At 34.5% G+C, this 22,160-nt stretch overlaps 4 protein-coding genes across 4 annotated transcripts; all 4 read left to right on the plus strand.

Annotated features, from left to right (window-relative positions):
* The first annotated feature begins 651 nt into the window (after positions 1–651).
* LOC125868095 (protodermal factor 1-like) lies at positions 652–2,437 on the plus strand. Its single transcript, XM_049548698.1, has 3 exons — positions 652–858; positions 1,010–1,862; positions 1,996–2,437. Exons 1-3 carry the CDS (start codon positions 702–704, stop codon positions 2,312–2,314), a joined length of 1,329 nt encoding a protein of 442 aa, XP_049404655.1. The 5' UTR covers positions 652–701; the 3' UTR covers positions 2,315–2,437.
* Positions 2,438–5,168: 2,731 nt separating this feature from the next.
* On the plus strand, positions 5,169–12,267 carry LOC125868043 (citrate synthase, glyoxysomal-like). Its single transcript, XM_049548638.1, has 13 exons — positions 5,169–5,579; positions 6,313–6,493; positions 6,919–7,004; positions 7,843–7,947; positions 8,784–8,846; positions 9,010–9,119; positions 9,356–9,475; positions 9,546–9,621; positions 9,759–9,832; positions 9,925–10,045; positions 11,384–11,481; positions 11,558–11,681; positions 11,954–12,267. The coding sequence occupies exons 1-13, from the start codon at positions 5,325–5,327 to the stop codon at positions 12,083–12,085; spliced, it is 1,545 nt and encodes a 514-aa protein (XP_049404595.1). The 5' UTR covers positions 5,169–5,324; the 3' UTR covers positions 12,086–12,267.
* Positions 12,268–12,397: 130 nt separating this feature from the next.
* On the plus strand, positions 12,398–13,632 carry LOC125868047 (F-box protein At5g62510-like). Its single transcript, XM_049548642.1, has one exon. It carries the CDS (start codon positions 12,398–12,400, stop codon positions 13,523–13,525), a length of 1,128 nt encoding a protein of 375 aa, XP_049404599.1. The 3' UTR covers positions 13,526–13,632.
* A 1,038-nt stretch (positions 13,633–14,670) lies between these two features.
* LOC125868044 (probable sugar phosphate/phosphate translocator At1g06470) lies at positions 14,671–21,024 on the plus strand. Its single transcript, XM_049548639.1, has 11 exons — positions 14,671–15,271; positions 15,782–15,951; positions 16,524–16,609; positions 16,962–17,011; positions 17,304–17,371; positions 18,846–18,946; positions 19,092–19,104; positions 19,481–19,665; positions 19,825–19,911; positions 20,197–20,291; positions 20,818–21,024. Exons 1-11 carry the CDS (start codon positions 14,715–14,717, stop codon positions 20,933–20,935), a joined length of 1,530 nt encoding a protein of 509 aa, XP_049404596.1. The 5' UTR covers positions 14,671–14,714; the 3' UTR covers positions 20,936–21,024.
* The last annotated feature ends 1,136 nt before the right edge of the window (positions 21,025–22,160 follow it).

Raw genomic sequence — 22,160 nt, forward strand, 5'->3', positions numbered from 1 at the left:
TCTCCATTCTTTCTGTGTGATCATAAGCATTAGATAATTGACAAAGTAATATAATATCATCATGCATGCCAACATCCTGTCCTTCTTTGGCCATTTTCACCATTTTGTAGACTAATGCAATAGTGTCGGAGTTAGAATTTTCACCAAAAAAATTAAAATGTATAGTATAGTTGACACTCCTTGAACAACTTAGACTAATTCTAAACACTATATTGTGTCATATTAAAAGGTTTTACTAGTCACACATATGTAAGTGTCTAACATGGGCACCCTATATTTTGTCACATTAAAAGGTCTTAGTAGTCACACACATAAGTAGTGTGTCTAACTCTAACATGGGCAAAAATATCACCATATACTACATGCAATGTATACAAAGAGTATATAGTTAAATTTCTAGCTAAGTTAATTTTCAACAGTTCCACAAGTGATCAAAGCATGGAACATATTTTGAACTTGTCTCTAGACTTAAAGAGTTATGGAAAGACTTTTCTCCATTTAATTACAGCACTATAGTAAGATTTAAATGAGACCTTAAATTAAATGCACCTGCAGCATACACAACTAACCACATACTCTTTCATCTGCTCATATTTACTTCTCTGTGTGTGTGTGTGCTCATTACCCCTTTATAACATGCAGCTAACTCCTTTCTTTTGTCACTTCACTCTTAGTAGTTCTCTCTTTGGAAGCAAACAAAAATGGGGAATTACAAGCAAAAATCTCTAATTTTGTGGGCTGTTGCTGCTGCATTGCTCATACATAATTTAGTCATTCCTGTTACGGCTAGAGCTTCTTTTGAAGAACAAAAGACATATTACTCTCCTGATCCGAGTACTGGAAATCCTCCTAGTTCAGGTAAAATTTTATACATACAATGTGGTTATAACATGCAAATGACACTAGTTACTTGCTATAATTAACAAGTTATAAACTTCTTTACGTTATTGACATTCATAGTATATTTTATGATTAACAAGTTCACATACATCTCCGTCTCATGGTTCAGGAGAAGGTGGTCATGGAACACCTTCGCATGGAGGAAAATCACCTGGTGGGAACTGTGGTACCCCGGCCCCTAGTGGAGGGCATCAACATCACCATCATCATAAACCTACCCCATCCCCTCCGTCAGGAGGGCATGGAGGTTATTCTCCGTCTCCACCAACTCATGGTGGAGGTGGAAGCCCTCCTAGTACCCCCAGTACACCAACTACCCCAACTCCTGACCCCGGTACTCCAAGCACTCCAGGAGGTGGTGGATACTCTCCTTCCCCTACTCCTACTACTCCTACCCCTAGTACACCATCCACCCCCTCCACACCTACTATTGAAACACCACCTACTCCTACCGTTGATCCTGGAACTCCAAGCACTCCTGGGGGTGGTGGTTACTATCCTTCGCCTACACCTACACCTAGTACCCCATCTACACCTACACCTAGTACCCCCTCTACACCTACTATTGAAACACCACCTACTCCTACCGCTGATCCTGGAACTCCAAGCACTCCTGGGGGTGGTGGCTACTATCCTACGCCTACACCTACACCTAGTACCCCCTCTACACCTACTATTGAAACACCACCTACTCCTACCATTGACCCTGGCACGCCAAGCACTCCAGGGGGTGGTGGTTACTATCCTTCTCCGACACCTACTACCCCGTCTACACCTACCATTGAAACACCACCCACTCCTACCATTGACCCTGGAACTCCAAGCACTCCGGGTGGTGGTGGTTACTATCCTTCTCCTACACCTACCATTGAAACACCACCCACTCCTATCATTGACCCCGGAACTCCAAGTGCTCCAGGTGTCTTCCCAATTGACCCCAACTCACCACCTTTTACATGCAAGTAAGTAAAACAAAAATTATTCTCTCCATTTCATTTTTACATATATATAAAGTACTCTGAGAACTTAGTACTCATTTGGTAGCTGGATAAGAAACAAGTCATCCATATATTAATTACATGTTATAAATTGCAGTTACTGGAGGACTCACCCGACTCTTATATGGGGCTTATTTGGCTGGTTGGGAACTGTAGGAAATTCATTTGGTGTGGCTAGTGTTCCAGGTTTCGGATCAAACATGAACTTGCTCCAAGCACTTTCCAACTCTCGTAACGATGCCTACGGCGATCTCTACAGAGAAGGAACAGCTTCATTATTGAACTCCATGGTGAGCAAAAGCTTCACCTACACTTCCAACCAAGTCAGGGATAGTTTTGTTTCAGCACTTAGTTCAGACAAGTCAGCAGCAGCTCAGGCACAGCTATTCAAGTTAGCCAACGAGGGTAGAGCTTGAGCAGAAGTCGTTAATCTCTTTTCAAAATCGTCACTTTTTCAGTTTCTTTCTATGTCTAGTAATTTCATAGTGATGTGTGCTTTTACTTAAGATTGGATACTAGAAATGTTTATTTTTCCTCTATGGTTTTGTATGTTACAATAGGCTATGAGTGAATGTCACGTTCCGATTTCAGAAACTCTATTTTCCATGTTATCATATATCGAACTTAATATAAAAGAGTTACATATTATTGTACGTCATTATTATCGGATGGTGCAAAATATTTATACATCGACTAATGCACATAATTTCAACTCAATATGGTAGTTAGTGTGCTTTGTGATAGTTTAACTAAGTAGCTCTGAGAAATTATTAGTTACATGCTTTATGCAGGAAAATAATTAAACAACATATTTCTAAGAAAAATATCGGAAGTTTTCATTTTCGATTAATATTGTCATTTGCATACATTTACATTTTCAGTTCTACTATAACATTGTTGAATATTAAAGAGCCTAATGAAATATCTAGTTAGTACCTTTCCGCACATATAGGTATTGTTATGTCTACAACTATGTTGCTCAGACTTTTTTAAAATGGTGAGGGGTGTGTGTCAAGTCGTCCTTCAAAATTAGTAGTACATTTTTAAAGCATTTTTGAACAAGTCTGAGCAACTTTTAGCATGGTGTAGGGGTGTGAAAAGGCATTTCTAATACTTTGAAGATATACTCTGTGTAAAGAGGCTTTTATCTATATTTTATTTTTTATTTACTATATACTTTAATCATATTTGAGCTATAATGTGAGTATTTAAAAAAATTGCAATGTAAATGATTTGTTATGTTAGATAATAAGAAAACGAACAACATAGAGTCGCAATTAAAACGACTTTCACATTTTTGTGTACTGGTATCACTCCGTCCTTTTTACTTTTACTTGGCCACTTTGAATTTTGTTTCTTTCTTAAGAATCATAATATTCGTATATATTAATTTATGTATAAAAGTAATTTGAAGAATAAGTAATTAATGTTGAGAGTAAAACAAGAAAAAATAATTATCTTTTTTTGATATATTAAAAGTAATAGGAGTTAGTAAAAAGAAAATTTTATTTTTTAAAATGGACAAACTACTTAATTACACCAAATTCCTACCATATTTAATATTTCTCCCTATAGTTTGAAATAATTACATATTGTCTCACTAATTGATAATTTCACACTATATTTCAAATCAGATATATCCAAATACACTGAAATAAAGAGAGAAAGACAAGTGAGATAGTCTATGTATTTCATAAACATATGAATCACACTAGATACATGTATATGGGATGCCATATGCATTTCAAATACATTCTAAAATACAAATACATAGAGAGAGAGGCGAGTTAGAAAGTCAGATACAAGCTAATCCACTATGATATAATGTATCTGAAATAAATTACACCTAATTATGACCTCATATATTCGAGATATATGTATCCAAACACACATAATACATATATCCGAAATCTAAATTCTAATAAGATTCATAATATTAAAAACTCACATGAAAGAAAATTTATATTATTTATCTTTTTTCAAATACTGAACAAATAAAAATAAAACGGTGAAAATTGGTTACTTGGGCCTCAAAAGGTCCACAAAAAGAAACAGAAAAGGGATACTTGGGCATCAAAAGGTCCACTAGAAATAGCACAGAAAGAAACAAAAAAGGAGTCAAAATAAAAGCTTAAAAAAAGAAAAATAATTTCATTTTTTTGGGTAACGTGAGTGGAATTAGTACAAGACGATACATATTTAATTTTTTTCCCCACCCAATAGGAGAGTAGGATATTATATCCACGAAACGTTGATTATTTTGTGCATCCCAAGATAATCGCTTGCGTTACGTCACTACTTATGAAATTATTTCTCGTTTCATTTTATGTGACATCCTATTTTTTAGTCCATATTCAAAAAATTAATTTGACTATAAAATTATTTTTATTCTTAATAAAATAATTTATAATTATTCAATCATCTGATTTAATTTTAGATCACAAATTTAAAAAAAAATAAAAAAATTCCTAAATGTACGAATAAAACAGTACGTAATACATGAAAAAGGAAAATATAACAATAGTTCAAGCACAAAAAACATTTTTAATACTATTCTGGTGAGGTCCACTAATGACCTTATCTGCCAGCGCAATCGTGTGCCGAAATTTTCCCCAAACAAAAAAATATAAAGAATGAGCACATTAAGGAATTAATTGGTTAGATTAACACATTGTATATGACATTAAAGAAGTTAAACTACATTAACAAAACACTTAAATTTAATTATATCACACTTAATATTTCTATCCGTGTTAATTTAACTCGTGAGTTAATTCGACTCTTCCTCTAATCAGAGTAATCTTGATGTTAGTTTAACTAGATTAAATAATTTCATCCTTCAAGTACTCATACAAAAAGATAATTATATACCCATGTCTCTATTATGTCTCGTTTTATATGTAGTGTGAATTATAAATAGCTTTTATCTTGATATATGATATATGATATAATTCTGTGTAAAAAAATAAATAGGAAATGCTAAATGATCAAAAACTTTGGTCAGAATATGGTTAGAAAATTAAAAAGTCTATAATATCCTTTTTATTTTAAAATAAACTGATTTTTTTTTATTTTTAATTAAAATATATTAAAATTAAAAGAATAAAATTATTCAAAAAAGTAAAATAAAATAATATAAAATATATTATTTTATCATTCTGGCCAAAATGATTTTTTCAAATAAATATTTGGATAAACATTATAAAATACTCCCTGCCACGTTGCAAAAAAAAGAAAAAAAAAGAAGAAGAAGTCAGATCGGACCATTTTCCCAGTAATTCACCACAAATTACTAATCAATGTTCAATTTGCAAAAACCAAGATCAATAAATTCACACACATATAAATAAAAAACGAACACAAGATCAATTCATTTCTAATCAAACACCAGAAAAAAAATTCGAAGAAAATAGAAGAAGCATTCTAATGGAGAACGGGAATTCTTCAGCAGTTGCTCGAGGGAGATTGGCGGTGCTTTCAGCTCACCTGGCAGCTTCACTCAACGTCTCCGATTTAACAACCTTCAAACTTCTAGAAACTTCCGGTGTATCCGCCGTTTCCGGAGTTGCACCTCCGCCGAATCTAAAAGGTGCGTTGACGATCATCGATGAGCGGACCGGTAAGAAGTATCCGGTTCAGGTTTCAGAGGATGGCACTATCAAAGCCACCGACTTAAAGAAGGTAAATCATTAAATTCTGAATCTTCGGACGTGCTTTTCTTCCATTTGAATTTTGATCTCTGTTTACGATAATTACGGTTTCTATAGCTATTATTGACTGTGCTAGCTCAAGTAAAATATTTCGTGTTGTTTTTTTAAAATTCAAACTCGCTTGTGCTTTTCGTTGGCAGTGTGATTGTATACCTGTAGGTTGAGACAGATCTAGAATTTCAAACCGGTGCACATACATGTCTTTAGATTTTTTTTTAAATGACATATATATATATACAGTTAGAATGCTAGGGAATGGCTTTATGTTGTATCCATCTCTGCCTAGAGGCATATGCGCAATAGAATAGTGTGTAATTGTTTTAGGAGTTGGGATACTGTAGACTAATTGCGAGCGAATTGCATGGAAAAGAAGGGAGTTTTTCTTGTTGTAATCTTCGAAATCCAGGCACAGATACTCAGTGGATGTTATTTGTGGTTGTTTAATGATCTATGCTACTCTCTCCGTTCCTTTTTAGTTGTCATGTTGCGTTTTTCGAGATATGAAAAGTACTACAAATTGCAATCTTTTCCATATCAATCTGTTGAAAAATACATCTTTAGTCAAAGTTCATATCAGTTGACTCTCAAAAAGGAAACTATGACAACTAAAAAGGAATAGAGGGAGTAATTGGTTAAGCCTGTATGTTGCTTTTTATCTTTTCCTGAAAATGTTTGTTAATTTTTGGTATAATTGTTTTTTGCAGATAACAACAGGACAGAATGATAAGGGTCTTAAGCTTTATGATCCAGGCTATCTCAACACGGCACCTGTTAGGTCATCAATATGTTATATTGATGGTGATGCCGGGATCCTTAGATATCGAGGCTACCCTATTGAAGAGCTGGCCGAGGGAAGTTCCTTCTTGGAAGTGGCATATCTTTTGTGTAAGTGTTTCTAATGATAATTTTGTATATATTTAAATTTTTACTGTGCTGACAGATTCATCTTTATGGTGTCTAGAGTGATTTCTATGTGGAGTATACCGTCTCTTGAAATTTTTCAAAAAACAATGATTAAGCAAGGCCCAAAAATTGTAACAATGCTGAAGGTTTTTTCTGATATTAAATGACAAATAAGGACAATAGATTTTTATTCAAACCTGTAGCATTTGAATAGAATTAAGATCATATCGGAATGAAGGCAGTAAAAGAATTAAATACTCCTTTCTTTTATTAATGCCGAGAAAAATAATGCCCCTCCCCCCACCCCTCCAACCAAGAAAAGGAGAATGAAATGAAAAACTATGTTGCTCCATACATCTAACTTCTCTGCTGGTCAAACTTTTCATTTGTGTTTATTGAAATTTCAGTGTATGGTAATTTACCATCTGAGAACCAGTTAGCAGACTGGGAGTTCACAGTTTCACAGCATTCAGCGGTTCCACAAGGACTCTTGGTGAGCTCATATTTTAGTTTTTTAAGAAAGCTTCAGTCAGTTTTTATTCAGATTTGTCACTCGCAAATGATGAAAGAAGAAAAGCTTTGAATTTTACTTAAATGATGAACTTATGGTGCCTCTTTACTTATTTGGCATTGTCTGCACATGTTCTCCTCTCTCAAAAAGTTCACGGCCTTGGCATATGAAACCTTAGAAACACCATTGGCATTTCATAAATGTTTGGTTGCTCACCACATTGCCAAATTGGTCTCTGAGAAGACAGAACAGTACACTAATGAGAAGAAGGAAGCCTTTTCCCTGTAGGTAGTAACTACTGCAATCTTTACCAAGACGGAGGAGATGCTGATGCCATATAAAAAGAGAGAAGAGAAAAGAAGTTTGTATTATTGGTTGTAAACAATATACAAGAAAGATCCTCAGATAGGAGTATAATAAAGTTTATCCTACATAATATAAGGAAAGTTCCCTGATTACAAGAATCCATAATTTTGGCACAACTTTAAGAACACTCTATAGCATTACCCAGGCAAATTTTTCCAAGTAACTGCACTAATCCTCTTAGCTTTAAGTGATAACGCACTTCACTAGTAGAAGGATAATGATAGTGCAAGGGGAGGAAGAACTCCTCCTAAATTGTCGCACAACCACTATTTATGTTATCGTGCTTTATGCTTCTTTGTATATAGTGATGCCAGTTGTTTAATTATGGTCATTTAAGGCTGTATCTGTCGTTTAAACAATTGTGCAATCCTTTTTTGTAGTTTATGTGGTTGAGTGTTGAGTTCCTGCTCTTTTGTAGTTCCGGAATTTCTGAACAATTGAAATTTTGTTGCAGGATATCATACAGTCAATGCCCCATGATGCTCATCCAATGGGGGTTCTTGTCAGTGCAATGGGTGCTCTTTCCGTTTTTCATCCTGATGCAAATCCAGCTCTGAGAGTAAGCAACATTTTCAATTTTTCCAACTTCTGTACTCCTCTCTCTTTTTGCTATGATGCATCACATGAGGAACTGTTTGAGAGATATATCTTCTGTAGTCAAAGTTCCTATGTTTTACCTATATATTGTTGCTTCAGATGTCCCCTGATCCCATTTTGATTCCGTGAAATAAATTTAGCTTCTCTTTTCCAATTAAGGGATACTGCTTTATAATTGTCTTACCACCGAAGGTCCTTTGTAGTTGGCAAGAGGGTGGGTATCTGTTAGAGCGAGCTACTAGTGTTGCTCACCTTCATGGTTGTTAGAATCTGGAAACATATCCCAACTCTTTTTTCTTATTTCACTGTGAAAATGGAAAAGAAACAATATGTACACTCATAGCTCAAGTTGGATAAGTCAAATAGTTCAAATGAAAATCTTAAGGGCAATCTCTAGGGGGAAGGACAAGTATATCTTACACAAAGTTGAACAGTTATATATCTTTCCTGCCCCCCTTTCCCTCTTTTGGATCACTGCTTAGCTTCTTTTATAAGTTAAAGAAGTCTTTCCTGGAGTACAACATAAATTGCTCCTTGTGTCCTGCTCAGTGGTCCATCTCAAAGAAATATTGTTAAAGGCCCTTCTTAACTCTGTATTTGGTTCATTAAGTAGCCAAGATTCTCAGCTAAGGGTCAAGAGAGAATAGATTGATTCACCTTCCAAAGTAGAGCAATGATAACTCTTGTTCAGTGTTCTCCCCTTATTTGACCTACTTTAATGATTATTTGCCATCAAGCTTTTGGATTGTAACATTATATTTTTGATGATTCTGATCATTTGTATCTTTGTTCACTCAGGGACAGGATATATACAAGTCTAAACAAGTGAGAGATAAACAAATAGTTCGGATCCTTGGCAAGGTTATTTTCCTTTCATTCAAACTTTTCTTTTGATTGCCTAAAAACCTCTAATAGTTTTGAACTATGATATCACGCTGAAGCTTGATGTATGGGCTTTGTGATCGTTGTCTAAATGAATGTAACGGTATCCAGTGGTAATAAGCATTATTTGTTGTATTTGCAGGCACCTACAATTGCTACGGCTGCTTACTTAAGAATGGCTGGCAGGCCACCTGTCCTTCCATCCAACAATCTATCTTATGCGGAGAACTTCTTGTACATGCTAGATTCATTGTATGTTCTATTTCTCTACTTTGCTTTATTTTGTATATGAAGTTCTGAGTGATTCCTAAATTGGATAGAAGTAGCAATCCTGGTTCTTATTAGCCATGGCATCATTGTACATACTGTGGCTTATCATAAAAATCAACATGTCTGTGCACTATTTTGAATCTTGTTACATTTGCATCACATTCAGCTTCAATTCTTCATAGCCAGCAAATTAAAAGCTTTTTTACTTAAACTTGCAGAGGTAATAGGTCTTACAAACCCAATCCTCGACTTGCTCGTGTGCTCGATATTCTCTTCATATTACATGCAGAACATGAGATGAATTGCTCTACAGCTGCGGCACGTCATCTTGCTTCAAGGTAGCCATCTTTATTGCACAGACAATAGCACTAAGATTTACTTGACTTATACACCAATGGTTGTGTGCAGTGGGGTTGATGTATACACAGCATTAGCAGGAGCAGTGGGAGCTTTGTATGGCCCTCTCCATGGGGGTGCCAATGAGGTAAAATGTTGCTATAGCAAGTAATGAGTATGTATAGAGGAGCTCATCTTTTATGAGCTCTCTATCTTTATGTCTCTGAGATAACATTGTTTGGTGTTATATTATGCTTGACAATGATGTTATTACATGGTTTACAGGCTGTGCTGAAGATGCTCAGTGAGATTGGAAGTGTTGAAAATATTCCAGAGTTCCTTGAGGGTGTCAAGAATAGGTGCTTATTTTCTGATAATTATTGTTGTAACGTCCAGGATTATCTAATTCATTTTTGACCATTTGAGTTTTTTTGTACCTCTATTCTTTCAGGAAACGGAAGATGTCTGGTTTTGGGCACCGTGTCTACAAAAATTATGATCCCAGAGCAAAAGTCATCAAGACGCTGGCTGATGAAGTATTTTCTATTGTGGGTCGCGATCCTTTAATTGAGGTAAGGTGTCTTTGCTGCCAAAAGGATTGTATTTTTCTTGGTCCAGCTGGTGTTCCCAAAGGACACATTCCATTTAAATAATTTTGTCCAGCATTCTAGAAGTAACAGGATATTTAGCATCCATGTTTAAGCTATCCTCATGGACTTCATATTTTCTTGAATTTCAGAAGAACCTAAAACATTAAAATTGGTGCTAAAACTAATATAGCGGAGTTTGTTTCAAGAACAGTTGAAACTTTTTTTTTCTGGAAAATCTTTTCTAGTTTATGCAAAGGTTTAGGAAAAAAGTCATTTTTTTTCTCAACCAAATACCACTAGAAAATAGTTTTTGATTCAAAAGTTGAAAGCAATTCCGGAAGTGTTCTGCAATAACTGAATTTTCTCTAATGGTGTTTGGCTGAAAAGCTTTTTGAGGAAATTGGAAAAGTTTTTTTGAAAAAAATGTCAATTCATTTTGCAAACAAGCGCAATTATTTCAGTAGTATGGCCAGAAGAAGCAAGTTTAAGAAAGCTAACTGCTCTCAGTTTGTTGCATTTATGCTTAAAATATAATATGTGCACTGCATACTCAGTGGTTGGACTTGGTCTCCAATAAGGTTATACCCTCAGATGTTGTTTTAGTTCAGTTTCACAAAAAGCTGATAAACTGAATTTCAGCTATTTAAGCTATATCACAATTACAACAGTAATAAACCACCTTCCCAGTACGTTCTTCTGTGGTTACCTTTAAACAAGCCCACTAAAATCCTTTCTTCTTGGTTCCTCAGTTATTTGAAAGCAGCATCACTTTTTCTTTGTTGTTCAGAAAGCCATCAAGCTTCCTTCCCTACTATTTATGCATCCATATGAAGTCTTTGTTCCTTTCTTCTTCCGACAATTTTCAAATTAACAAAAGTCAGATCTTTTAAGGTAGCTAAAATTATTTCTCTTGGGTTCTCCACTGTTGATTTTACTGGACGATCTCCTTTATTTTTTTAATGTCGGAGATTCAAGCAGATTGGATATTTTGAGCACGTCTCTATCCTACAATGGCATTGAGTGTGCCTGTAAGCACTAGTTACTATGTGGAAGAGGTGGTAGAATCTCATTTCTCTGAAATATGAAATTTATATGTCAAAATTGAGAAAAATGTCTTCACAGAAGATGAGATAGGCTACAAGTATTGTGGTAGGTAACACAGTCATAGAGCATTTGATGCCACCACCCAGATTTATTGTATCTGGCATGCTGGTTAAATCTGTGCAACTATAAATCCTCGCATGAATGTAATGATGGGATATGAACTACTTCCGCTCAATGATCCAATATGGTTCTCACATTTTTTCATACTATGTTCAGGTTGCTGTTGCTCTGGAAAAAGCTGCACTCTCAGATGAGTACTTTGTAAAACGGAAGCTGTATCCAAATGTTGATTTCTACTCTGGTTTAATTTACAGGTAAGCATAAACTCAGATGAATCTTTTCATTATCAAGAATGATAACTCTAATGAATAATATTTTTTTATGAATTAGGGCAATGGGATTTCCTACAGAATTCTTTCCTGTCTTGTTTGCAATTCCTCGGATGGCCGGTTACTTGTCTCATTGGAAAGAGTCCCTTGATGATCCTGATACCAAGATTATGAGACCCGCACAGGTAAAGTCACTGTCTTGATTTTCAATCTTGGTGTACATTTTATGGTAAACAGCTTAGTACTTGGCTGTGCCAATCCAAAATCTTTTGGATTTTCGAGTCTTCCCTCGTTGTGCTTGACTGTGTCGACATCTGAAAGAATACAGAAGATATAAAGCTGCTCCTTTAGAACCTAATGAGTTTTGTTTAGGAACTAAAAAAGGTTTTGGTTACTTTACTGGAGTCTGCTTATATCCCTGAGCGAAGTCCATAGTCTTAAAACTTCCTCCTTTCAGGTGTATACTGGTGTATGGATGCGTCACTATATGCCTCTCAAAGAACGATCACCACATTCCGAAGCAGACAAGCTCGGTCATGTGTCCGTCTCCAATGCCACCAAACGACGATTGGCTGGTTCAGGGGCCTAAGGCTTCCTTAAAGGTTCACTTATATTTAATATAAGAAAAATAAATGATATTTTTTTCTTCCCCATGAGGAGTAAACTTGTCTTGAACATGGTTAGATTCTCACACACACAAAGCAGATGTATTCGGATGAATTTTTGTGTCTCCGTTTCCCAAAATAATAAGCTTTTAGTCTTCACAAGTAACAAATTTGCATCCTCCCCATATTTCCTAGTCCTACAATGATATGGAGTGTACCGAATTATAGTAACTTTTAACTTGAACCTAATCCAACTCAAAAAAGCCTTTATACGATCGTTATATATTTCATTCTTTATGTCTCACTTTTCACTTACTATCATCAATCACAATCAAATATTCATGGAAGATTACAACTATATTGTAGCATGCATACCAGGCGAACTTGTCATTGAAATTCTGAAAAAGCTTCCTGCCAAGTCTTTAATGAAGTTTAAATGCGTTTCGAAATCCTTTTACTCTCTTATATCAGATCCTTTTTTCATTGAATCACATCAAAAAAGTTATATAACTCAATTCTTCGTAAATCGTCCAAGAATGACATATTATAGATTATCAAAAAGTGAAGAACGTGATGAAGACTTAGCTACTTGTCCCCTTGAATACTTAGATCAATCATGTTTTCAAAATCTTAGGTATATGCAATCAACCAATGGCCTAGTTTGTCTATGGAACAATCTTGGAGACATTGCTATTTGCAATCCTTTCATAAAACAACATGTCTTTCTTCCTTGTCAACTACATAAGGGAAGTACGTTTTACGCAATTGGTTTTGATACTATCACCAAAAGACATAAAGTATTCAAGGCAGAACTCTTTCGAGGTGGTAAATTGATATATTCGATTTTCACCATTGATATAGACAAATCGTGGAGAGAGGTTTCTAGTTACATCAATTTTCGTCCTACGGATGACAATTGTGTTTGTATCGATGGAGTCATTTATTTCGTAAATAATTACATACGTGACATAGTTGCATTCAGTGTTGTTGATGAAAAATTCATTAGAAGAATTCCATTCCCTATTAATGAATGGCCATTGAGGTTGTTCAACTTTACTCCACTATTAGTAGAAACAAAGGGACAAGTTGCAATTTTAGGTCATGTATATTTTAATTTTGGCAAAATTGCTTTATACATTCTCAATGGTACTAGTGAAATTGAGCCATGGGTGAAACATACAATTGAGTTACCATTAGAATTCAAAAAAATAACTCATTCTTTTTGTTTTTTATTAACCACCAATCCAAAAGGAGACATATTGTCAATTCCAGAGATTAAGAATCCACCATTGTTCTTATATGACAATGAAAAGAAAGAATGGAGAAAAGTTGCAAGAAACAAAATTTATGGACAAAATTTCCATATTCAAGATGGGGCTCAGATTTACCTAAATCTTGTGGAGAGTATTTGGTCCTTGAAATAATTTCTACGACGAGTCAAGGATTTGCTGGGAGTTTCGAATCAAAGAAGAGGCAGATCAAAATAGTTCCTCTAGTTTAAATTTTTTATGTACTTTTATTTATTTATTTATGTAGAAATAGTATTAGATTACGTATTTTTATTTATTTATGAAGAAAACATATCAATTTTATGTTTTTTTTTTAATTATTTATGTAGAAAAAGTATCAATTTTATGTACTTTTTTTTATGATGAAATAGTATTAGACTACGTATTTTTATTTGTTTATGAAGAAAAAGTATCAGTTTACGTAGTTTTGTTTATTTATGAAGAAATAGTATATCATAAATTGTTATACACACCAAAAATTGTTGTACAAATCTCTATCCTAACAAAAAAGAGTCTTGCTAAATCCTTTTTTTTTTTTTACTATAATTGAGTTTTTCTTTTTAAAAAGGAAAACATAAAGTTTCTATATTTGACTAGTCTTTTTCTTATAGGAAAAAAATATGATTCAATAAATGGAGGTTCATTCCTTCTATCTCCAAATTACTCAAAACAATTCAAAACAACTTCAATTTATATTTATAGCCAAACATAACTTCAAATTATCTTTTCACTTTAAAAATAAAAATTGTTATTTTCAAATTCACAATTTCATGATCAAACGCCCTATAGATAATTTCGAATTATTTCATTTCTAGATCACCATTAATGCAAAAAAGAAGAAGAAGAAGAAGGTGAAATTACAATACAAGACCCCTTCCCCTACCCCTCCCAATACCCCCACCCCACCCCACCCCTACCCTACCCCCTCTCATCTACTAACGGAAATTAACGGATCAAATCACAATCTTTCACTTTCTGATTCTGATCACCTTTGCATGTTTTTATCCTTAATCTTTAATCATTATTCTTAATCTTTTGCTTAATCGCATTCTTCAACATATAATGCATCACGTTTGATCCCTATTAATCTTCTTTTTTTTCCCCCCCTTTTTTCTTGGATCAATTAAACTTATTTTCTTTTTTCAGATTCTGCAAATCTAAAGGGAATTCTTCCTTTAAATCTAAACTTTATATTTTTTTTCCCAAATTCTTTCCATTTTGATACATCTAAAATTGTTTAACACAACCCCTTTTATACAATTTTTACAACAATTAAATTTCAAGAATCCCCTGTTTTTTGTGACTCTGTTTTTAAACAAATGAGATGGTAGAAAGTGATTCAAGTAAAGAAAATATTGAGGAAAGTAGTAAAAGTGACAAATTATGGAGCAAAGATAATTTAGCTTCAAGTTGTCATAGAGACCCTTCATTTTCTGGTTGGTTTGATGAACATGGCACTCTTCATTCATCTCAATTAGTCAATAGACATAATGGAGATGATTTCGATTTCGAATGTTTAAAGGGGAAAGAAATCAATGTCTCTATTGGTACTGAGACAAATCAACATAGTATTAGTAGTAGTAGTAGTAACTTTAAGCATAGGATGAGGGGTAGTGGTGGTGGTGGAGATTTTGGTAGTGGAGAAGATAGGTATGTTCCGTTTGACGTGGAGAATGGTTCATCGAGTCATCGAGGATCTATTGATGATGATATTGAATGTGGTGATAGTGATGATGATGATGATGATGATAATCACTCAACTTTCTCGGATTACCATGACTCACCACAGCTAGTTTCAAAGAATGGTGTTGCTGAAATTGATGTGTTGAAGACATTTTTCTTTATACTTGTATGGTATTGTGTCAGCTTGTTCTTGACATTGTAAGTATTGAATTTCGTCGCGTTTTGTCCTTTTTTTCATTGATGTGTATTGAATTATTTGTAGTAATGATTATATATTAGAGATTCATATGCCAGTAGAAAATGTGGAGAACTTTTCTTTTTTATTTCGTAAAATGTTGGCCTAAGATGAATTGAGATGGGGAACCTGACCAATGAGGACTGAGACGTAGTAGTTATTGTTGTTGTTGTATATTGAAGCTTCAGAATTTTTTTTTTCATGTTCATACGTTTACTTCAGGCCGATGCTTTCTAGGAGTTTTGTAGGACTATATGATAGAGTTTCTAATGCCAGTAGGAAATATAGAGAACTTCTAGTACTTTTCATGATTATGTTTATTTCGTAAAGTGTTGTCCTGAGGTGAATTTTAAGTGGGGAACTTGGTCACATATAGACGATCCCAGCGTGTTTTAGACTGAGATGTAACTGTTGTTGTTTATTGAAGCTTAAAGGATGTTTTTGCTCTTCTTATGTGATGACATGGGGAATAGGTACAATAAAAGTCTTCTTGGGGATAAACTAGGGAAGTTCCCTGCGCCTTTACTGATGAACACTGTGCACTTTGCGATGCAAGCTGTTTTGTCCAAGGCCATTACCGGGTTTTGGCATCAACGATTTCAACCTACAGTGATGATGTCTTGGAGAGACTATTCTTTGAAAGGTAACATTAAGACTAATAATTCCCTTTTTCCTTTGGTTTCGATTGAGTAGAAAGCTAAAAGTATTTGAAAGGCATATGATGATATAGAACAGGGAATATGTGTATAATGTGTTTATGCACTTATACAGTGGATTTATTTACGAAATGTACAAAGACGAGAGTAGGATTATTAAAGAGCTTGAATGTATGTGAATGTTATGAGTTTACAGCTTCAATTAGCTATAACATGTGATGTAGTTAAGACACATGTTACACTTATTAGCTCATTACGTACTGATATATCGACAATGGTTTCAAAAATGAACTTTTATGTACACAAATAGAGGCAGTTCCTGTTACGTACGAGAATCTCAATTTTTGTTCAAGTTAGTACAGATGCTTGAAGTTCAATTTTTAGTTCTTCATGAGTTCAAGATATATAATCTCTTAGTATGTCTTCTAACCTTTATGTAGGAATCTTTTGCCACAATATCTTAATGTCGTCTATAAATACTTTCTTTCGATAGTGTCCTGTTAATAGTTATACTCACTTCTTAACAACTAATACTATAGACTGCCTTCGCCTTTCACAGTTGTACCGACAGCTCTCACAACGGCAATGGATGTGAACCTCAGCAATGCATCCCTTGTTTTCATCTCAGTCACATTTGCCACTATGGTGAGTAGCTCTTTTTCCTTAATTTGTTTTCAATCATACAGTTTCTGTCAATACTGATAGACTGCAATTTTTTCTTCAAAAATTGAGCTCTGAGAAAGCATGCTTGTTAAACTCACGACCCTAACATTTGTCGAGGGCTCTAGTATTTGCATTTACATGCCTTGAAATTTTAGCAGTCACTAGTGACATTCACAACTCTCTGCCACTAAAGTAAGTGTGATTGTCAAAGCCTTCAAGGGCCACTCAAATAATCGTCTATTATCGATAAGAATAACAGATTTCTTACTTTGTTTTCTCCTTCCTTATTCTGATACGAATACGGGATTCCTAAATGCAATTTATGTCATTGCAGTGTAAATCTGCATCTCCCATCTTTCTCCTATTCTTCGCATTTGCTTTCAGGTACTACTTTTAATCACTGATCTCTTATGCTTTATTGTGCTTTTTATTTGGGGGATATCCGGGCCAGAATCATCGTATTTCTACTTGATCCTTTATAATAGATGTACATCCAACAATGTTATTTGTCAATGCGACTTTTTTTTCCATATGAGGACTTAATAGAATGTGATTGTTAATTTGTTATGGACTAAAAACCTGAAAGCGTCTTTGAAATAACTATCTTTGATGAATACGATACAATTGACGGGGCTCATATTTAAGCTGAATATATTGCCTCAATTATTTGTGTAAGGTTGGAGTCTCCAAGTGTAAAGCTACTGGGAATCATCTTGGTCATTTCTGTTGGGATACTATTAACAGGTATGTTCCATGCTTGCATTTAGTTGTCTTGGTATTGTTTTTCGTATTTTATATTCTCTTATATGCAAAAGTATTCACATTTTTCATCTTCATCTGTCATTTGTAAATCAAATCCATAACCTTCACTTGTGCACCAGATAAAACGTTTACTTTATCATTCAATATTTTCTTGTTTCTAAATTTGTGATGACCATTTTGATTCTTTATCTTCTTAGGGATTGAATAGCCTTTTTTGTTTAGATACATAATGATGGGGTTGAAGATGCTTGGCTCTGCCGTGAACTGTTGGTTGTTGCTAAAAGATACTTTGAGGCTTTTAGTCAATATCGAATCACATTTTTGGCGTAAACTGTTGCTTTATCTTGAGAAGAGTGTCCTGAGGCTTTTGAGACTCATAAGACTATGTTTGACTAGACTCTTTGATACAAAAATAGCAGCTGACATGATTACGTTAAGTAGAATACTTGATTTAAGAAGAAAGAACAAATAAATACGAATAAATGAACAGAAACTGATGAGGAGTATGTTGGGAAAAGGCAAGCACAAAATAAATGTGCACGACAGGGAAATAGCAGAAGAAAACCCAAGTCAAACTTTCCCTTCTATTTGAACCAAGAGAGGACAAAATAATGCAAGAATAAACACTGTTTGGGCAGGCAGAAAACAAATCAACCAAGCAAGAAATAAATCAACACAAGACACCAAAGTTTAACGTGGAAAACCTCTTTGGTGTGAAGAGTAAAAACCACAAGGCCAAAGCTCCACTATAATCAACAAGAGTTACAAAAGTGTTCTCCAAAATGGCCACCAACAAAGTGCCAAGTAATGAGCAACACAACTACAAGATAGCACCAAAAACTAGAGAAATAAGAGAAGCAAAATCACCAAACCGCAGCTACTGTTCACGAGTTAAAATCTGGAGCTACAAGACTCCAAATCACCCTCTCTCAGTTCTCAATCAAAGATTAAGTTGAAAGGAACAAGCTGTCCAAAAATCAGCTCAATCGGACAAGAAGCGAAGCGGGAATCGTGATTTGAAATTGGCTGCTAGGGCTTGTGCGAAAATCTGCACTTTCTCACTTTTCTCTCTATATGGCTGCTCTCTAACTCTTGTGATTCTTCTCAAAATAAGACCTAAAAGAAAGTCTTACGTATGCACGATAATATTGATCTTATGGGTAAAAGTGGGCTAGTCAAATTTGAGCTAAATTTATCCACAAAGGAAAGGAAGACCCAAAACCTTGAACTTTTATTTATCCACATAGAAAGGGAAAAAGGCCCAAAACCCAACAAAGTATACCGACTATAGAAGATAGTGAGGAAGAAATGGATTAAACTTACCCTTAATAATTTCCAATGCCTCACTGTTGCAGGCTATTGGAACTTGGAAGGAACAATACTATAGTCATTAATGCAAGACATAATGGTAAAAAATAGACGTGAAGTATACTGACTTTATTTTCTGATAATGCAGTTGCAAAGGAGACAGAATTTGAGTTTTGGGGATTTGTCTTTGTTATGCTTGCTGCAGTTATGTCTGGATTTCGTTGGACTATGACTCAGATTCTTCTGCAGGTTGGATTTTGTGACACTCGTTGCATTGTTATAATTTATTTCTCGTTCCGTTGTTTTGTCAATAGTATGTTTGCTTACTTTGTGTATTTTTGTGTTTGTTTTCCCATATCCAACTGGTTGTGCTGAACATAAAACTGGCATAAAGAAAGAAGCCTATGGTAAGGACTACGAACTCTTAGCAAATTTTGAACATTCTGGAGATGTTATTATCATCATCATTATTATTAGCAGTCATAGCAGCAGCGACTGCACCACTACTTAGACTACATCAAATCTGATCATGTTTTAAAAGGGTAGTTCTATGCACGAAGCATCTCACATTCACGCAGGGTCCAAGGTAGGGCCACACCCCAAGAGGGTGTGATGTAGGCAGCTTATCTTGACACAAATGAGTGGTTGATTCCACAGCTCGAACCCTGCTTTGTCTTAATCCTAGTTTTGACCAAATTAATATGTTGAAAGTCGTTGATCCGTTATTTGTTTTATAGTTTGTGAATAAATTGTGTAATGAAATGCATGCTTTGGTTATTGCAGGTTTAAAAAATCCACTCACACTAATGAGCTATGTTACTCCAGTGATGACTCTTTCAACTGCTGTGTTGTCCCTTATTTTTGATCCGTGGCACGAATTCAGACACACCAATTACTTTGATACGTCATGGCATATAGCTAGAAGTTGTTTGTTGATGCTTTTTGGCGGAACTTTGGCTTTCTTTATGGTATGTATGTGTCTAAGCACTGGTATCAGTTCAATTTGTGGATTTTCCATCTCATAGTGAAAATGAAGCCTTCTAATAGGCTTAGTTCATTTAGAAATGATTATCAATTATTAAAGAACTTGGACGTACATAACGATAACTTCTTCATGCTTACCTTAGGTGTTGACGGAATATATTCTTGTGTCTATAACAAGTGCAGTAACAGTGACAATAGCGGGAGTTGTAAAGGAGGCGGTAACTATCTTGGTACGTCGTATAAACCTTGTAGGTTCAACCTTTAAAGTGTCCATCAATGTATTATGTCAAAGCAATTTTATGCACTTATAAGTCCTATTTTTGCTGGTTGACCTCATAGACTGAAGCTTACTTACCTCAAAGATATTGTACTATTCGAACACTCGATAGGATGTGGATTGCTTCAATCTTTGAATATTTTTCGATATTTGTCAAATTTCTATGGTCTATGGAGTCCATGTTTTCAACAATTTGTGTAATATAGCTGGTAATGGTGTAATTTGCTGCTCTGTTCAGGTTGCTGTATTTTATTTTCACGACGACTTCACCTGGATGAAAGGGTTCGGTCTCATGACGATAATGTTTGGTGTCAGTTTGTTTAACTGGTACAAGTAAGTGACTGAATCCTTCATGTTCTAGCAAGAAGTTATCTCGTAATGTCTCGTTCTGCACTGACATTAAAACTAGATTACTGAACACAATATGTGTGTATTCTGTTTTATGTCATCAAATTATGATCCTCAGTTAGTAGACACCTTAACTTAGCCTCAACTGATCGAAGTAAACACTCCAACTTTGAGAATACGCATCTAGACACCTCAACTCGTCCACACTGTGTCTCGTGGACACCTGACATTGACATGACAAATAGATTTTGGAGGTGTCTATGTTGATTGTTTTGTAAGTTGGGAGTGTTCAACTAACTTAGTGGAGACGAGTTGAGGTGTCTGGATGTGCGTTCTCAAAGTTGGAGTGTTTAAACTGTTCCTAGCACTTTAGTCATCCTTAATCAAAACGACTATATGTTTACTTAAGCTATAGTAGTTCAATCAAATTGTTGATATCGAGCCATTTTTAGTCGAAAATGGGACTTTGGCATGTGTTGAAGTCGTAATTTTTCCAATTTTCATTACTCAGGTATGACAAAATACATAAAGGTAGCACAAGTGAAGATGAAATTGGATCACCATTAAGAAATGCAGCTACCAAGTATGTTATACTTGAAGAAATGGAAGATCAAGACCATGGTCCTTGAAGTTTTACATATGACATTCCAACTACGTTGCGCTCTGATGGAGTTTTGTATTTGCAACAGAAGGAAGGGGACGAAAAAATGCTTAGATTTTCTAGCAAATGAAGGTCAATCGTATACATGAGGAGGATTTGTTAATCAAGGAAGATGGAGGAAGTTGAGTTTTTTCACCTAGTAAACTTTAAGACATGTTGCTTATAGAAGGGAAATATATTACTAAAAAAATAAGGCCAAACACATGCAGACCCTTAAATTTATCTCTAAATTTCATTTTGACACTCCAACTCAACCTTGTTCCATTTTAATCCTTCAACTCCAATTTTTATGTTCCATTTTGGCACTTTTAAGTGATGTGGCAGAGAGTGTGCATCACACATTCTCTAAGAGAGTGAAAGACAAAAAAAAAGTACTTTTAAAAAAAATAATAAAAGATTACCCTTCAACTCTATTTCTTTTATGTACCATTTAAAACAAAATACTAATTTTATGATTTCTTTATTTCTCTATATGTTATTCAACTGCAATTTTGCATTTTAAAAATCGACGATCATCCGTTAATTAATATAAAAAATTAAAACTGATGGATTATCATTGTTTTTTTTATAAAAAAAGTAACAATTTATTTTTAAGAGTTTTCCTATATTTTTGCGTGAAAAATAACCGACGAAAGTGCGTCGATTTCTTTCTTAAAATAATCAATGACAACCCAACGAAATCTATCGAGTTTCAACATTTTTTGGTAGTGTTATTAATTAGCAATGAACATGAGTTTTTTTTTTTACTCGTATTTAATTAGTTGAATGAAAAATTAGAAAGCTAATATTTGAGCTAGTCCAAGCAGACTAGATATGAAAAAAAATATATGTTATGTTATTTAAATTAACTAATTGTTTTTTAAACAAAAAAACCAACACACTTTCGCAGATTATATTTTCACACAATAAAGTACAGAAACTCTAAATACAATTTTTTTTAAAAAAAACAATGTTCATCCATTATTTTTTAACACAATAATGGCATGTGAAGTACACATCTCACTTTGTTGGTTCTTTGGAAAGAAGTGCCAAAATAGAACATAAAAATTGGAATTGAAGGATTAAAATGGAACAAGGTTGAGTTGGAGTGCCAAAATGAAATTTAGGGACAAGTTTAAGTGTCTGCATATGTGTTTGACCAAAAAATAATGATATACATTTTTATACTTGGTAGAAATTTAACTTTTGAACTT

The sequence above is a fragment of the Solanum stenotomum genome, chromosome 6 (assembly GCF_019186545.1).
Source record: "Solanum stenotomum isolate F172 chromosome 6, ASM1918654v1, whole genome shotgun sequence".
In the NCBI taxonomy this organism is placed as follows: Eukaryota; Viridiplantae; Streptophyta; class Magnoliopsida; order Solanales; family Solanaceae; genus Solanum; species Solanum stenotomum.

Bases quoted from the DNA above. Each gene is read 5' to 3' on its own strand.
- LOC125868095 (XM_049548698.1), top strand. From the start codon at position 702: ATGGGGAATTACAAGCAAAAATCTCTAATTTTGTGGGCTGTTGCTGCT. The intron at 859-1,009 runs GTAAAATTTTAT...CTCATGGTTCAG, and splicing joins TGGAAATCCTCCTAGTTCAG to GAGAAGGTGGTCATGGAACA. The intron at 1,863-1,995 runs GTAAGTAAAACA...TATAAATTGCAG, and splicing joins TCACCACCTTTTACATGCAA to TTACTGGAGGACTCACCCGA.
- LOC125868043 (XM_049548638.1), top strand. From the start codon at position 5,325: ATGGAGAACGGGAATTCTTCAGCAGTTGCTCGAGGGAGATTGGCGGTG. The intron at 7,948-8,783 runs GTAAGCAACATT...TTGTTCACTCAG, and splicing joins ATGCAAATCCAGCTCTGAGA to GGACAGGATATATACAAGTC. The intron at 11,482-11,557 runs GTAAGCATAAAC...TTTATGAATTAG, and splicing joins TACTCTGGTTTAATTTACAG to GGCAATGGGATTTCCTACAG.
- LOC125868047 (XM_049548642.1), top strand. From the start codon at position 12,398: ATGTCTCACTTTTCACTTACTATCATCAATCACAATCAAATATTCATG.
- LOC125868044 (XM_049548639.1), top strand. From the start codon at position 14,715: ATGGTAGAAAGTGATTCAAGTAAAGAAAATATTGAGGAAAGTAGTAAA. The intron at 15,952-16,523 runs GTAACATTAAGA...CGCCTTTCACAG, and splicing joins GAGAGACTATTCTTTGAAAG to TTGTACCGACAGCTCTCACA. The intron at 16,610-16,961 runs GTGAGTAGCTCT...ATGTCATTGCAG, and splicing joins CAGTCACATTTGCCACTATG to TGTAAATCTGCATCTCCCAT.